This window comes from Strongylocentrotus purpuratus, unplaced genomic scaffold (assembly GCF_000002235.5).
Source record: "Strongylocentrotus purpuratus isolate Spur 01 unplaced genomic scaffold, Spur_5.0 spur5_scaffold_4, whole genome shotgun sequence".
Taxonomy (NCBI): Eukaryota; Metazoa; Echinodermata; class Echinoidea; order Camarodonta; family Strongylocentrotidae; genus Strongylocentrotus; species Strongylocentrotus purpuratus.
In genome coordinates this window covers 3,927,884-3,945,325 of record NW_022145610.1, presented here as the reverse complement: position 1 = coordinate 3,945,325, position 17,442 = coordinate 3,927,884, and the positions used below count along the sequence as shown (strand labels likewise).

The window sequence follows — 17,442 nt, the reverse complement described above, 5'->3', positions numbered from 1 at the left end:
CGGTGCAAACAAACAGTCATGACCTTTGATCAGATCAGGATATCAAACCATAAATCATATTTAGACAAATAAACAAATCAATTTGATGTGCTTACTTACCTCTAATCTATTGATGAGATTATCTGCATGGTGAATCATGGAGAGAATGTTGAACATCAGCATATGAGATTCACTGTGTAGTGCTGCAGCAGGTAGCACAGAGCCAAGGTTGATATGTACATCCACAGACGAACCATCACGCTATATGGGACAATGAATTGTAAATCTTAAAGTTGCTTAAGCATGGGTATATAGAGGGCAGTACACGGACGTACGCATGGGAGTGTAATACCCATTGGCTCAGTGTTATGTAGTGATTGCCAAGTTGCCTATTTCATGAGAGACTATATATACCCACCCATGAACATCTTTGAGGTCATATATGCAGAGATTCCAACCTCTTGACACAAAAAAACGGACTGAGTATCCTAAAAAATCAGATTTTGGAGAGAAAAATCGGATTTTCACAAAAACTCAACACTACCACTGGCCCGTTAGCCCCGGGCCAGTAAAATTGTGGAAAACTTTAATGAGAAAATTGTAAAGCAAAGTTTTTGTTGGGGTTGCGGGGTTTACTTGTACATGTTTCTATGCGATTCCGCTGTTATTATGGGTTTTAATTTTTTTTTTTTTTTTTTTTTTTTGTTGTTGAAAAAAAGAGATGAACTACAGTTGTAGATGGAATTTTGACTGCGCGCAGTCGAAAATGATGCCTCCGCCATAGAGCAATTTAAACAAGTTTGGAGTTTAAATCTCCAGTGGTTCTTGAGATATCATGATAACAATCTCAATGTATGGAATTTCATAAGTTGACCTCTGTGACCCTTGACCTTTGACCTACGTGCTCCAAAATCTAATCAGATTGTCTTCCTATGGTGATACACACTATCATTAAGTTTGAAGTTTAAATCTCCAGTGGTTCTTGAGATATTATGATATGGTGATACATACTATCATTAAGTTTGAAGTGAAAATTCTCCAGTGGTTCTTGAGATATTGCGATAACGATCTCAATGTATGGAATTTCATAAGTTGACCTCTGTGACCCTTGACCTTTGACCTACGTGCTCCAAAATCTAATCAGATTGTCTTCCTATGGTGATACACACTATCATTAAGTTTGAAGTTTAAATCTCCAGTGGTTCTTGAGATATTATGATAACAATCTCAATGTATGGAATTTCATAAGTTGACCTCTGTGACCCTTGACCTTTGACATACGTGCTCCAAAATCTAATCAGATCGTCTTCCTATGGTGATACATACTATCCTTAAGTTTGAAGTTTTTACATCTCCAGTTGTTCTTGAGATATCATGATAACAATCTCAATGTATGGAATTTCATAAGTTGACCTCTATGACCCTTGACCTTTGACCTACGTGCTCCAAAATGTAATCAGATTGTTTTCCAATAGTGATACACACTATCACTAAGTTTGAAGTTTAAATCTCCAGTGGTTCTTGAGATATCATGATAAAAATCTCAATGTATGGAATTTCATAAGTTGACCTCTGTGACCCTTGACCTTTGTCATACGAGCTCCAAAATCTAATCAGATCGTCTTCCTATGGTGATACATACTATCCTTAAGTTTGAAGTTTAAATCTCAAATGGTTCTTGAGATATCGCGCTAACAAACTCAATACAAGGAATTTCATAAGTTGACCTCTGTGACCTGTGACCTTTGACCTACGTACTCCAAAATCTAATCAGATCGTCTTCCTATGGTGATAAATACTATTCCCGAGTCTTAAGTTTAAATCTTAAATGGTTCTTGAGATATTGTGATAACGGTCAAACGGGACGGACGTACGGACGGACGGACGGACGTACGGACGTACCGGACGTACGGACGGACAACCCGAAAACATGATGCCTCTGGCACCACCTTCGGTGGCGGAGGCATAAAAATCGTATTTTAAGATTTTAAGATCGCATTTCACTCTTGTTATCGTACTATATACAATTTAATCGTACTGGTTGGCATCTCTATATATATGTGTAGGAACAGTACAATACAAGAATTTTTCCGGGTAATTCATCACTTTACAGTCAAACTCAACAGAAAGCATTACGTTAGTCCATAATTTTTGCGAATTGGTAACAACACCCATTTTTATTTATAGCAAGGAGATTTTTGTAGCTTGCAAAAAGTCAGTGTTATAAGTTGTTATTTTTCGCTCCTTGAAAATTTCACAAATTGTAAAATCTCACAAAAATTAAATGCATTCAGAATTTTCTTGTTGTACAGTACCATAGTGACACTCAAGTGCTCCTTCATCATTACAAGAAAGACGACTATAGTTCAAGACTTGTACTTTTTTTTGTTTTTTTTGCAAAATGTTTCATACAGGGGTTGTATAAAAACATACCGGTATTTGCAATAACTATATTTATAGTTAATGCAAGATTGACAATTTTCTTTTAAAATTTTTAATTATTTTCTTTAGTACACGGTGAATGGGAGGGGACCTTGCATGATACGTCAGAGAGTTGCCAATTTGTGTTTGATTGATCACACCTTCAGAAATTCATTACTTTATTATTTCTAATTGGTTTTGGTTTCACTGACCTGCTTCTCTCATTTAAGTGCTTCTATTAAAACCACCTAAATATCAGGGTGGACTTCCCCTTTAAATAAACATATTGTGTATAAATGGGTAAAGACTAACATAGCTTTGCACTAGTTGTATCAGGAGCAGTTACATTATAGTGCATATTACATGGATTCCATAGGCTCAATGTTTAGACCCTATAGTATTTCTGACAAGGTTTTGTGGCTCCAAACCAAAGTAAACTACAATAATTATGTACTTGTATGCAGCGTATGCAGCATAAGACACTTTCACAAGAGAGATCACAATATTTCAACTTACTGATGCTTGTGATGTCACTCTGGCATTGCGTCCCAAGTCTCCCATAGCTCCAAGAATGTGCTGGACAATGTTCTAAAAATGGGGGAAAGATGGGGAAAAACATGAAAGAATAGGTAAACAAAGATAATCTTTTCACCTTCATTGAAAGAAGTCTCTTGATAAAAGGATGCCTTTAATACTGAAATGGTAGTGCCAATTGCATGTCTAATCGTGAATTATCCTTTTTTTCCCTCATAATCAGCACTCATTATTTTCATTTAATAATGAAGAAATATTTAATTGATCATCATTAGTGATCGTCCCAATACATGAATCTTGGTTAAGGTATTCAGAGGTTATTTCCAGGCTGCTGCTAGCTCGAAACCCCATGGCAGACCTGATAAAACCTTAAAGGAGCCACTAGGAGAAGACATGGGAGCATCTGGCCTAACCAGGATGGATACTGAGTACCAGAAGGCTTGGAGAAGGGCCGTGAAGGAAATTGGAAAGTCCGACCCCAAAGCAATGAAATTACGGACGCTAAACGATGATGATGATGAGAGTAGAATATACAGCTTGCGGTTGCATCATGTGAGAGAGGGGGAGGATAGGGTAGTCCTGAAAATAATCCTCAGTAATCTTTCTTTCTTGAGAGTGTATGTAGTCCTGAAAAGGACTGTTTGTTGTCTTTCTTAGCTTATAGTTCTAAGGAGAGCATTAGCACCGGTTGGAGAGGTACATGTAGGGTGGTAGCACAGTAGAATGGAAGACATTCTGATAAAAAATAACAATACAGTTTATAACTACACCCTATATCACCTGAATCTAGAACAAATTATTATAAAAGGTAAACCTTTGGGATACAGCTAGCATAGTTCAATCCCTAATTTACTTTTAAAATGAACATATACCTGGACCTCATTTGAGTTTGCAGAGAGACCAGGCTGCTGAGAGGGGGCATTAGTGGTAGAGGATCCGCCCCTGCCTTGCTGGGAGGCACTCCCGCTGCTGGTGGTGGTAGCAGGTCGTGGGGGCGCCCTTTCCACCAGATGCATGACCTTTCCATGGAGGTCATACTCGGACAGCTTCTTCTCATCCTTGAGAACTTGGCCGCAAAAGATGAGGCGCTGAGTGCCTGCTGAGATAGCCTGCAAGCATTCATTTTTTTTTCAAAAGTAATAGAAAAAAAAGGTTATATAGGCCATTAAACCCTAACGTAATTACAGTGCGACCTGTGTAAAAATACTAAAATAATACATAGAAACTGGACTCTACAGGCAGGTAGTCTTATCTTGTACGGGTTCTTTTCAAACAAGTTTCATTGAGGAACTATTATCAAGGGAAAGAAAACTGGGGGCCGTTTCACGAAACCAACTCCATGACAGTCATATCTTTGTCAGCGACCTACGGAGATGTCATGAAGCGGATAAACCGTTTCACAAAGCCATGACAGACATGATATCGATATATCGCGATACTACCAGCTCAAGAAGATAGTCTTTGTCACAATCTATTCGATTGATCAAGAATAACCCAAAACAAGTTTTGGGGCTAAAATTGTTCAAAAAGAAATATATACATATAATTTCTCCTAAAATAAATAATAAGTAGTGTCATTATCAAATGTAAATCACCAAACGATTTGCATATTTCTGTAAAGATTCTGAAATTGAAGAAAAACCGGTGAGTGTTTTGTTTTCGACAGCCGAATGAAAAGTTAGTTGAAGGATACCGTAATGAGACTTTTTTGTTTATTGTGACGAGGAATTTTAGGCAAAATACCTTTTCTCAGCCAGTTTTTATTCTAGAGTTTCATAAATACTCGTTATATAATTGATTTGATATTGAAAATATAATTTGAAAGAAGTAATTAGAGAGGGAATAATAATGCACATAGGCCCCAACGGTATGACGGTATCCTAAGAAAAGACTATGGAAAACGGTGTGTAACATTCTTATCTCTCTTATTTATATGTTATAGTTTAATGATTTGTGATTTAATGTTTATATTCAGCTTTTTAAAGTTTCTGTATAATTTGTATTCTCACTTTTGTACATTCGTATTTCGCATCCCAGAGAATTACGTACTGAACTCGTCTATATTTTTCTCAAAATGATAGTGAAACTAATCGTATATTTCGCGGCCCATGGAATGGCAACAAACTGACTTGTGATGGTGTTTTACAGCAATTAAAAAGATATGACGGGTTCGGAGCAGTGACAACTCGCTTGTCGCGGAAGTTGTCGCTCATCTTGGCAAAGACGGCTTCGTGAAACACTTAGCTGACAAGTTGCGTGACAGTGGCGAGATGTTGTTGATCTTGTAGTTATAACGGTTTCGAAAAACGGCCCCCTGAAGTCTTAATGTATATTGACAGGTATTCTTTCTGTAAATGTAGTCACTATGTATCAAAATAGATTAGAAATGCAATGTTATCCCGTTTCTTCTTTGGATACTAACAAAACACAAAGCAATTGAATTAAAAAGGTGCTAGACCAATGTAACTATTATCAAAATTGTACATAAGTGATTTGTGAAAATTACTCACCACAGAACCAGCTATCTTTTCCTTGAACTCCTTCACAGTCAGCTATTTTAATGAAAAGAAAGAAACAGACATTCAAATGAGATCTACATGTATATACCCGGTATGTATATGAAATAAAGAAATGAAAAGACACTACATATTTTTTTTACCACAAGTACATGTAGGATTAATGGAACCCCAATGCAATTAATTCTTATGAATTTTGTGGGTTTACATCGCTAAAGATCCCTCATTTTTTAGCTCAACATTCCAAATATGAATGCATTTTGGAAACCATCAATAATTCATTTTGGAAGACGCTTCCTCTGAAAGCCATGCTATGCATGACAAACTAACAAGCTCGCATATCAACATCAAACTTCTGGGCCCCGTCTTATAAAGAATTGATAATAATCACAACTTTATTTTGGTTGATATCCATCTCAACTGTGAACATAGGAGATAGGCGACTGCAAACTTGCGATTGATTAGAGGACTTGCGATTGATCCAAATAATAAATAATAAAAACGGTGCTTATAAAGCGCCTACTACCGTTTATCAATCGCAACTCTTTATGAGACAGTGCACTGATGTACATGTAACAGATACATGTAATTGGGAAGGGGTTCAACTCTCCCAAGCAACACAAGAACACCCCTAATGGGACAACTTACATCCTCTGATACAGAGAACTGCCTGGTCTGTGAGTCCAAGGTCTTGATGGTGATATCTATCATTCTGCTCCTGTCTCAACTTGCGATGTTCTGGAGAGCTCTAACTCAAGGAAATCTGGAGAAGAGATAAATAAGGGGAAACAATGTTTTTCATTAAAGAGAAGTAAGATTTCAAAAATCTTATATCGCCAATCAAAAGAGGAACATTTAATTACAAAGGGACAGAATTTTCTTTGAAATTGGGTGTGAAATTACGAAAATATTGACAAAAGATCTGCAAATTTTGCAGTCATCTACATGTACGTCCATTCTGAAAAATTATTAACTTACCGATAAGGGTCTGGATATCTTCATTTTGAGAGCAGATATCCTCAAAAATGTAAGTAAAAAGTAGTACCAACTGATTGTATGATATCTTGCCTTGCCTTACAAATTATGAAATTACTTCATTTGTGATGGATTGCTTTTTTGATAAATCAGCTGTAAACCCCTGTGCGTGAAGTAAGGTCTCGTTGTTTTTATGGGTCTTTTACATTTTAGTTGCAGTGGGCATGCCGATCCGACATTGAATTGTTAGATCCAGAATCCTTTGACGATAAATTTTCTAGTTGAACCTAGTAGTAAAAAACTTTGCCATCAATTTGGTAATAATTGAAATAAATATATTTGTGTAGAATATGAGAAATCATCATAGATCTCTAGATCGAATATCAGTATTATCACATTTTCTAATACAAATATTTTCAATTAAAAAATCCCAGCAAACATTTGGTCACACATCATACACATAAATCATAATACTCATAACAAATAAACGGTCCAGGAACTCACACACAGCACGACTTACGTGGCACCTGACATGACTCTAAACCAGAGAAAGCAGAGAAAGGAACTACTTACTGAACTGCACCAAAGGAGAGCCCGTGGTGAGGAAAATATCACCATCGACAGGGGATAATTGTGACGCTGACAGATAGACAAAGATCCAAAACCACCATAAATGACATCAGTCTATCTGATCTCTTGAAGGGACAGAGACCCACCAAGGACAGGACAACAACCAAACATGATCAGGAGAATCTGGAAAACATTCACATGGTGCATCCCAACTCAGATGAACCACATGTACCAGAAGCAACTCAAGTGCATTATTCAGATCAGGCTCCCCAGGGACAAAGGGGACTCAATGAACTGGGTGCTGTTGGCGGAGCTCCAGAAAACCAGCAGCAATGACAAGAAGAGAAACTCTCAGAAAATGAAGTAGGAGTTAAAGGAAGAAACAATCATAAAATGAAATTGAAATGAAAAAAAAAAAAAATGAAATTGAGAATGATGTATACAAACAGTGACTCATTGACCAACAAAATGAATGAACTAAAACTGATAGTAGAAAGCGTGATCTGGACATCATTATGGTAACCGAAATAACACCGAAGTATAGCAGGTTTAAACTACAAGAACCATCCATTGCAATTCCAGGCTACAACCTGAACACCAATTTAGATTCAGAGGAAACTAGAGGAGTTGCGGTGTACGTCAAATGCAACCTTAACTTCACTGACATTGAGTTCCATGCAGACTTCAAAGAAATAATTGGTTGTCACATTAAACTTGGAGATAATAACTGTTTGAGTATCGCAGAAGCCCATCCAGTACACAAGAAAACAATGATCACCTTATGGTACTCCAAAAATTGGTATCAATTTCACCCACTCGTACCACCTTAATAATCGCAGGCGATTTCAACTACCCTAACATTGACTGGAGGGATTGTCATGTATGGAATCTGCACAACTATACAGCCAGCTCCTTCCTTGACTGCCTACAAGACTTGTACTTACATCAAATGGTGAAAGAACCAACTAGAATAGATACAGGGCTGCCCAAAATCGTAATATCCTGAGCAGCGTTTCTCGAAACCGTCATAACTACAAGTTCACCGACATCCCATTGAAACGTGTGTTAAACTTAATACACACGTTACAATGGGATGTCAGCCAACTTGTACTTATGACGGTTTCGTGACACGCTGCCCAGGATCTTGTCATAACCAACAAACCTGAACTGATGATGGGTGTGATCTGTGATCCACCATTGGGACGCAGTGATCACTGCTGTTTGTACTTTGATGTTATCTCGGAAAAGTCTGCAAGATGTCTGTCACAGCCAACTCAACTTCGGTTCAACAAGGGAAATTACGTTGATGAGAACTACATGATGTCAAACAATGACTGGATCAACACTCTTGCTAATAAGGACTGTGACGAATCATGGACAATTTTCTCTACTTATTATTGAATAAAGGCAAAATGATGTATGGGTGAATGTAATCTGCCATCTGGAACAGTATGTGCCATTCCACATCCGTCAATGCCATGCCTGGCTGAGCGACGGGGCCGGGGGATGCGCCAACTTAAAGTCCGTGAACTTTTTACTTGCACCATGTTAATAGCATTGCATCATGCACCTGGCTCTCGTAAGCACACACACACTCATCAGTCTGCAAGAATCTTCAACTGTGAAGGAGGTAGACTTAACCCAAAGAAGATGAAGAAGAAGAAACATTTGTATTTGAAATTATCATTCCTCAACTTAAACACCATACACAATTATCAGGGGGTGGGACTAGTATGACCAATTTGGAACAATCGAGAACATGATCATTTCAGGACGTTCGACACGACAAAAGATGGGAAGTCTACGCAAAATAGCAAACGCAATCGAAAACATGTTGAAAGTAACAATAGGACATTGATAAAATAGTTTATTTGCAATATTCTCACCGGAATCGCATGAATGAAAATGGTGTTCAGATCAGATTTCCGCACATAGATCTAGTAAGCAATATGCGCGCTGCGCTGGCGCGCGCTACATATGGCGTACGTACGTACGTACGTACGTGCGCGCGAGATGATAGACTTGAGCATTTAAAGGAAACCAAAACCTTCATACTAAATTACTTTTATTGTAAAGTTTAAGATGTTTGAAAAATATCAGTGAAAATTTGAACAAAATTGGGCAAGGAATAAAGAAGTAAGAGCTTTTTGAAATGACTAGTCACAATTTGATGACATAATCTGTGGACAACTCTCCATGCCTTTTGTACATCAAATTTCATGTTGTTTTTTTCTTTCTTGTGATTGAGACCCCCGAAAGCAAGATATAGAATGCATAATGATATTCTACTTCACATGTTATGAAGTTGGATCAAGAACTCAAAAAGCTCTTACTTCCTTATTCCTTGCCCGATTTGTTAAAATTTTCACTGATTTTATTCAAATCTTTTAAACTTTACACTAAAAGTAACTTAGTACCGGTATGAAGGTTTTGGTTTCCTTTAAATCTGAGTCGAGGTGGGGGGGGGGGGGGGGGGGCTTTAACAGAAATGATTGAAACGGGTGTCTATATACATATGTATATCCCTGTGTTCATTATTTCAGGGGGCGGAAAATTAAAGTCTCAGCTCCCTTGTTATTTTGAACAATCGATACATTACAGACACGAATCCTCAACTGGCAATTTAGGCAATTAAAAGATACACAAATAGCAGAGCCTCATTAAAAGAAGAAGAGGAAGAAAGAAAAACAAAAAAGAAGAGGAAGAAAGAAATAAAAAGAAGAAGAAGAAGTAACAAAAAGAAGAAGTAGAAAAAAGAAATGAAAAGGAGAAAAAGAACATAAAGAAGAGAAGAAGATCGAAGGAGATGATGATGGTGAATGAGAAGAAGAAGAAGAAGAAGAAGAAGAAGAAGAAGAAGAAGAAGAAGAAGAAGAAGAAGAAGAAGAAGAAGGAGAAGAAAAAGAAGAAGAAGAAGAAGAAAAAGAAGAAGAAGAAGAAGAAGAAGAAGAAGAAGACAAAAAGCCTATTATGCCCCCCCCCCCCCCCGTCTTAAAGGAAGACCTGGGCGCCGGTATAGGATTTTTTTTAAAGAGAGAAATGGGAAGACGTAAAGCAAATGAAAATTATTAAAACATAGAGTTTGGCTCCGGTCACTGTGCTGTTACTAGGCCTGTAGCTAAAGTGCAAATTGTCATTATACAATTAAGTTGGAATATATGTGCTCGATCTCTTCGCTCGCTCGCCTACGTGATCCTTCTCCCTAGTAATACTTCACAGTTCGATCAGAGCATGGCGTTTTAAAGATTTTAAAGATCTGGGACGCCCGGTCTCCCTGGAAATCTCAAATTGTTGCTCCCCACCCTTCCATAATGTGGAAACAATGTCTTCTCAAATGCATATTTTAAAAAAAATAATAATATTGTCTTAACTCATTAGGAAAAGAGAGACAGACAGTATGGAAATTATGTAATTTTCGGCCTGGCGCCACGTGAAATGTTCAGCAATAACTTACCACGGGCATTACTTGCTACTAGGTTGCAAGTTTTTCACTGCAAAATGCAATATAATAATAATAATAATAATAATAATAATCTTTAAAAGTCCGATCCCAATTGTATTAAACCGAAACGGATTTTTTTTTTGCCCAATTGATTGTGAACCCGGCACTTATCGCTCCTAAAAAGGGGCACTTATTTGAATGAAAAAGGGGCACTTATGTTTGTTTGTTTGTTTGTTCTGTTTTATTTCCACTTTTTCATAACAATACAAAGAAAAGAAAAAATATAATGAATAACATGTAAGTTTGACAAAATTTGTTTCTAGTTAAAATAAAATTTTCATACAAAAGGAATAAGCAGGAGACCACATAATAAAGGAAATTGTGTGGTAGTGGAAAGAAAATGGGCACAGATCAGATTTTAAAAGGGGCATTTATCGGAGGTAAAGGGGGTACTTATCTGAAGTGAGGGTAACTTGTAGTACCTGAAAGTGTCTGAGAGAAGGGGCACTTAAGAGAAGGGGAAGGGGCTCTTCTTCTAATGAGGCACTTATCATTAAGAAAGGGGAACTTATTAGAAAGGAAAAAGGGCACACGTGAAAATATTAGGCGCGCTTATCCAAGTTTAAAAGGGAAAGGGGCACTTCTTACAAATGAAACGAGGCATTTGTCAAAGTATGAAGAGGCACCTCTCAGATTTGAATAGGGCAATTATTAGAGGTTACCAGGTTGCCCGATAAAGAGGTACCGTATTTGTCCTACAGCTCCCTTAGGCCTAAGCAGATTTTTTTTTTTTTTTTTTTTTTTTTTTTAGAGAAAAAGGTGTAATGGATTTTTAAAAAAATGTATTAAAGCATTCGAAACTGAAATATATCAGCCCCAAGACGGAGAGAGAGAGAGAGAGAGAAAAAGATTTCCGACCGACCCATGTTTAGGCACCTAAAGGGCAATACAACATTTTTTTTTAAAAGGCCTTATTGTAGAACTGGAACCACTGCTCGACGAACAAACCGGCCATCGCATTTGGCGCCCCCCCCCCCCCTAATCTTCCATCCCGCCCTCTCCACCGCTGGACTGCGTCATTTTTTTCTGCAGCACAGATTTTTTTTTTTTTTTTTAAAGAGTTCTTGATTTAACACTAACCCTAACCCTAAACTTTCCCGTAGGCTCAACACGCACCTTACCCCAAATCTGTGCCGCAGAAAAAAATAACGCCGCCGGGCTCCACTGGTGCCCCTCGAGGTTCGGCACGGTACTACGCGTATAGAAAGAGCGAGTACGAGTAAAGTAGAAGGACTTTGTCCATATTATGCGTTGTTATGGAATGGCGTTATGCACACAGCTACACGCTTTACAACGGATTTGAAAATGTATTCGGATTGTAATGTTTTTTCTTTTCTCACCGGGGCAATGGATTAATGATGTGATTTTAGGAATTTGAAGGTAAGTCTCATCAGTTTGTCACCTGTATTGATACATTTTTTGAAGGCCAGTTTTTAAACAAGAGTCCATATTCGTATTTCGTAGTAAATAAATTACGCCACTGCCCGTTGGTCGAGCAGCTGCTATTCAGGAACGGTCTTGCCATCTCATCGCAGCCAGAGTTCGGGCGTCTGTGGCCAGTGCTTGTGTGTTCGACAGTAGTAGTATGTGGGGCCCGGGGGTTACGGTGTAACTTTACATTACAAAGTGTATGCCCGGACACTTTTTTAACGCATGACTTTAGGGTTTTGTTTAACGAAATTAATGAACCAGGTAGCACAAACTAACTAACTGGGCCAACTAACTGTTATTAGATGGCTTCTATTTATCTAAGAAAAAAAGAGGGCAACTTTGAACTTAAGTCCTGAATTTGAAATGACATGTTTATCTCCTTCACTTTTCATGAACGGGTAAAGTCAGAAAATCTCATGACTGATATATTTTTCTTCTTTAAATGACAGTGATTGTTAATACGAAAATAGACAGGTTTAAATCTGAAAGCCTGTTCAGTCAAACTTAGGGATTTTTATTTATGAAAGTCGGTTAAACTTCATTTTAAAGAAATATTGTGTAGATCGAGATTCCTAGGCCCTAAACTTTTTAAAGAATTGTGGAGCAAAAGGAATGAAAGATCTGGACCTCTAGGCTCTAGCTTTAGTGGATATGGTTAGACTTATGGTTTTCATACTTGTACAATGTACATGTTACTCACTTAAAACAATTTGTATAGTATGATGTAGATCTAGACTACATTGTTTTTGTTTTATTTTACTTTCATATTTTGCTAATGTTTTGGTTTGTGTTGCTTTGAGTATGTAAAATGATTTAATCATTTAAGTGTAAACATGTACTGTATGGTGGTGTGACCAAAGTTCGCGCGTGACCAAAGTTCGCTTTCTCAAAAAATCGGTAAGATTTCGAAAATCTGAAATCACCAATGGAAAGAGGGTCATAAAATTACCCAGAAACGAAATTTTCTTTAGAATTGGGTGCGAAATTGTGAAAATATTGACAAAAGATCGGCAAATTTTGCAGTTATTTGCGTCCGTTCCGAAAAATTATCAACTTACCGATAAGGGTCTTGAAATCTTCATTTTGAGATCAGAAATCCTCAAAATTGTAAGTAAAGAGTGGTACTAACTGATTGTACGATATCTTGTCTTGCAAATTATGATATTACCTTATTTTTGATGGATCGCATTTTTTGATAAATCAACTGTAAACCACCGTGCGTGAAGTTAGGTCTCATTGTTTTTATGACTTTTTTAGATGCAGCGCGCACGCACGATCGGACATCGAATTTTTAGATCGCGATATCTCCGAAATCCTTCGACGGTAAATTTTTCTAGTTGAACCAATCTGTAGTAAAAAACTTTGCCGTCCAGTTGGTAATAATTGAAATAAATAAAGTTGTGTAGAATGTGAGAAATCATAGATCGAATATCACATTTTGTAATATGTTCTAAAATGTCCGCGAACTTTGGTCACCCCTTCATACATGTACATGTAAGTATGTACACATGTACATGATGTACATGTACATTTATTTATGGGGGGAATTGTTACTTTTGTCAGTCAGGTGTCTTTGACTGCCTTTAAACCAACAAGGTATGTACAGTAGATGAGCTGGGCCGCTTGTAATTGAAATGTGAGCCAGCTGTCGTAAAGAATGAAATGTTTGTCAGTTGCTTTGCATGAAACAGGCAGGCGCTGACAGGGTTCAAGTTAGCGTGGGGCCTAGTTATGGGGTCTAACCCACTTTTCTGCGATATATATATAATTTATATACAGGAAATAGAAGACATTATAGAACACCTACGTGGATCCTTGTCTTTTGATTGGAGGATTGTTGGTCACATGATATTCAATAGATGTTATATTGCACGGTCATGCATTTTTGGTTATATGAATATATGCGCCGTGCATTTTTGGTTATATGCAGTTTGCGTACCTCTCAGCCGTGCGCACCCGTACCCCTGCGTGTATCTGACGCGAAGGTAATTGAGAAGGCTTGACTCCAACTTTAATTTATCTTTAATATGAGGAGTTAAGCATAATTTGTTGATTAGCGTTCTATTAGATCTTCTTCGATGTTGTATAAAACAATTAATGAATGTTTTTCATTCGTTCAATGGTGCAAATATTTTCATTCGTTGAAAGATTAACAATGAAATATTTGCCATGGTGAATTATGTGTTGCCTACATGTAGGCTAATTCATCATTCTAATCAACCCCAAATTGTTCAGTGTCTCCTTTTAGTGACATTCCAGAATGATTTGAATGACACATTGTACACTATATATTTTCAATTCAATTCAGAACTTTATTTCAGACTCAACTACACAAGGCAGAGGTCCATAAAACATATGTTACATAGATATATAGGGAGTATAAACATGATGAGTATAATAACAACAAAACTATACAAAGAGTATAACTAAACTATACTAGGTCTACAGTACGTACAAACAATCTAAACTCTAAGAGTAACGTGTAACCTGCAAGGTTGATAAAAAAATTAAAAAAAAAAAAAAAAGAGCAAAAAATCACAGGTAATTTTGTGTAAATTTCTAATGCAGTACAGTGTGCTTTTCATGAATAAGAACGATTTGATTGTACATATTGTATGTACAATACATGTGTGTATTGCAAACATTACAGTCTCTAAATTGGTAAAGCAATGTGAAATCACTACAATTTTTTTTTTTTTTTTTTTTTTTTTTGGGGGGGGGGGGTTGAATTTAGTAATTTTTATTCATATTGTCATCGGTTCATTTCATAATATACATATTTATCTTTTGGAACTATGCAGGATTTGAAAATAATAACTCCTGTCAATTTGAGGGAGAAAAAGGAGATTAACACTGTATTCAAAGACCTTTGTACATAATCCTTTGAACTGCTACGGGTTTAAAAAAAATATGTAAATTTGAAGGGGGAAAAAATTACTTGGTTAAATCGTGGATCTACAGTGTACTAAGATGTACTCTGTACTGTAGTACTGTACATGTACATGTACATGTATTTACCGGTATTTTAAAAAATTGGCCTTGAGTGCAATTGTGCAAACTAACTGTGCTGTCCTCATGTACAATGAGAAAGTTTTTAAATGCAACTTTTTCAATAAATTACATTGTAGGTAGATATTTTGAAGTGGACTAAATTAGATCTTTTATTTAGGATATAGTATTACATGTACATGTACAGTGTAGTTACCCATCTACAGTAAAAGATATAGAGTTGAACATGATTTTTTGCCTTTGTCATGCTAAGTATTCAATTACACGGAGCAGGTATCACTATTGATCATGACCCTATTGCATCAATGGTACTGATGATTGATTGTCCTGTGTTATTGTGTTGTTGGCAGAGGACTTTATATTATTTGTCAAACAATACCACTCATGATCAATTGCAATAGGCCATTTTCGTAATGTAACTAAATTAAATGCATACGTCTTTGTGAAGTGCCTCAATACAATTTATTTCATTCACCTGATAAGAATAATAGTATTTCAATGGACAGAACTCTAACTGCATATCGGTACATTAGTTGTTGCCAGGTACGACAAACATTATGGCTTGACCTACCTAGCATCACTTAATATATGCAGTTTGCATTCTGACTATTGAAATACTATTATTCTATTATTCAGTTGAATGAAATAATTTGTATCGAGGCACTTCACTAAGAAGTTTATGCATTACCAGTAAATTTGTTTACCGTACATTACGAAAATGGCCTATTGGATACAAATAGGATTGCATGTAGGCCTATAGATATTTGTAGATTTCTCACTCACTTTCACATAAATAACATCTTTAGAGTGATGCTACCACTGAATTATAATTAGTAATATACACTTTTATGTAGTTGTACTAGTAGACCATACAGGTAGAACAGTTTGTTCCAACACAACTTTTCTGCAAGAGTTAAATAACAGAAACACCAATACAAACAGAAAATGTAGAAGAAGAATTGAATGCGGCTTTAGATCATCATAACAACATGTGGTCTGACAGTAAAGAAAAACAAAAATACCCAAAGATCCCACAAATCACTGCATGGGGCATCATCCCCATGGCAACCAACCTTCAACCCTGTAAACGTCACAATCAGACTTTTTTGCTATTCTTTTGGAAGATGCCCTTTCTGAAAAGTTTTGGCCTTGATGAAAACAACAATATTCTGGTAATGCTCCCACAAAAATGCTGTTATTATTGGGGTACTGTATATTGTAGTGTGAAAAGATGTGTTTTGTTCAAATTTGTCACTAACACGCCATTTACATTACCGGTATTTTTTATATTGTGGGATATCATTAATTTTGAAAGATTTAAGCAATGAAGTGATCTAACTTTGATGAAATCAGTTCTGGTTTGAGGTATACTTTTTATGGAAATACAGTCACTGTTTCATTTGAAAGGACTTTGACAGAAAATAGCAATGTGTTCCGCACAGATTTTGTCTATCAGAAACTAAAGACGGAAAGGAAAACCTATAGAGAACTAATGAAGAATCATACATTCTGAGAGAGATAGGAAATATAACTTTTCAAAAGCACTTGTTCAGTTGGTCTATTGATTTTATTAATTGCTGGAAGTAACTGTTCCTCGTTTAGTTTTGAATTTCTCATTTCAAAAGTCATCTTTTTCGTAATATCGGACAGTATTTACAAATGTAACTATTTACAAGTGTACACATGACACATTTACAATATCTACAGCACATGACAGTTCATAATGTACACATTTCCAGTATGTATATGAAAAGGAACCTTGTGACTAGAACTGCTCTGTTAGCTGTTTCAGTTTCATATTACATTATTGTTGTCTGAACTTGGATAATACAATGATGATATTAATTACCGGTAGACAAAGCTTCCTCAACGTTTATGGATTGGGTATTATATGCTCGCTCTCTATGCTGTGCACATCCCACAAAAACAAAATTATTAAACAACAACTTTTTTTAAAGGGTTTTCCCAGAAGTATAAATGGTTGTTCAAGAAACTGATGCTGTTTCAATTTTTTTTTTCTTTCTGCAATTTCTAAACTTGTAAGTCCAGTTTTTGAATGATTTACCTCCAGTGGGTCAGAATGGGAACTGAATGTGGGCTTTAATACTGTACATTGTACTTATTGTCTCGGATATTCAAGCTCGCTCTCTCTCTCTCTCTCTCTCTCTCTCTCTCTCTTTACATGTACCGGTATGTAATTTCTCACTTACACACACCTACTTTAAAAGAAATTAAGAAAAGAGTGAACAGTGTTGTTCAGCTGGGGAGATTTTTAGATTAGAGCAAGGCTGAATTAATTATTCTTGAAGTCTGGAAAAGCAATATTAAATCCGAAAAGGGTTAGTGTGCTGCTGCCTTGCTGGCAATGCCCCCATAATGCAAAGTTCAAGTAAACGTACAAATGTAGGTGTTGCATAGCAGTGGTGATTTATGATCATGAAAAATGTTGAAGTCAAGTGTCAACTTATGTATTTTTGAATTTCTAGTCTGAAAACCATATTTTGC

At 36.6% G+C, this 17,442-nt stretch overlaps 2 protein-coding genes across 4 annotated transcripts in view; one reads left to right on the top strand and one right to left on the bottom strand.

Moving 5' to 3' along the window:
- The window catches only part of LOC754825 (large proline-rich protein BAG6), a 46,898-nt gene extending 37,952 nt beyond the window's left edge, over positions 1-8,946 (bottom strand). The window contains exons 1-6 of the mRNA XM_030997011.1: positions 8,884-8,946; positions 6,099-6,214; positions 5,445-5,486; positions 3,807-4,043; positions 2,917-2,988; positions 100-240 (exon numbers count right to left, since the gene is read on the bottom strand). Coding sequence (XP_030852871.1) covers positions 100-240; positions 2,917-2,988; positions 3,807-4,043; positions 5,445-5,486; positions 6,099-6,161 — 555 coding nt within the window. The 5' untranslated portion in view covers positions 6,162-6,214; positions 8,884-8,946. The remainder of the gene's footprint in view (positions 1-99; positions 241-2,916; positions 2,989-3,806; positions 4,044-5,444; positions 5,487-6,098; positions 6,215-8,883) is intronic.
- A 2,790-nt stretch (positions 8,947-11,736) lies between these two features.
- Positions 11,737-17,442, top strand: part of LOC756958 (microtubule organization protein AKNA) — a 35,807-nt gene continuing 30,101 nt past the window's right edge. For all 3 annotated transcript variants that reach the window (XR_004066437.1, XM_011668353.2, XM_011668351.2), the window contains exon 1: positions 11,737-11,877. The gene's annotated coding sequence lies outside the window, so the exon portion shown is untranslated. The remainder of the gene's footprint in view (positions 11,878-17,442) is intronic.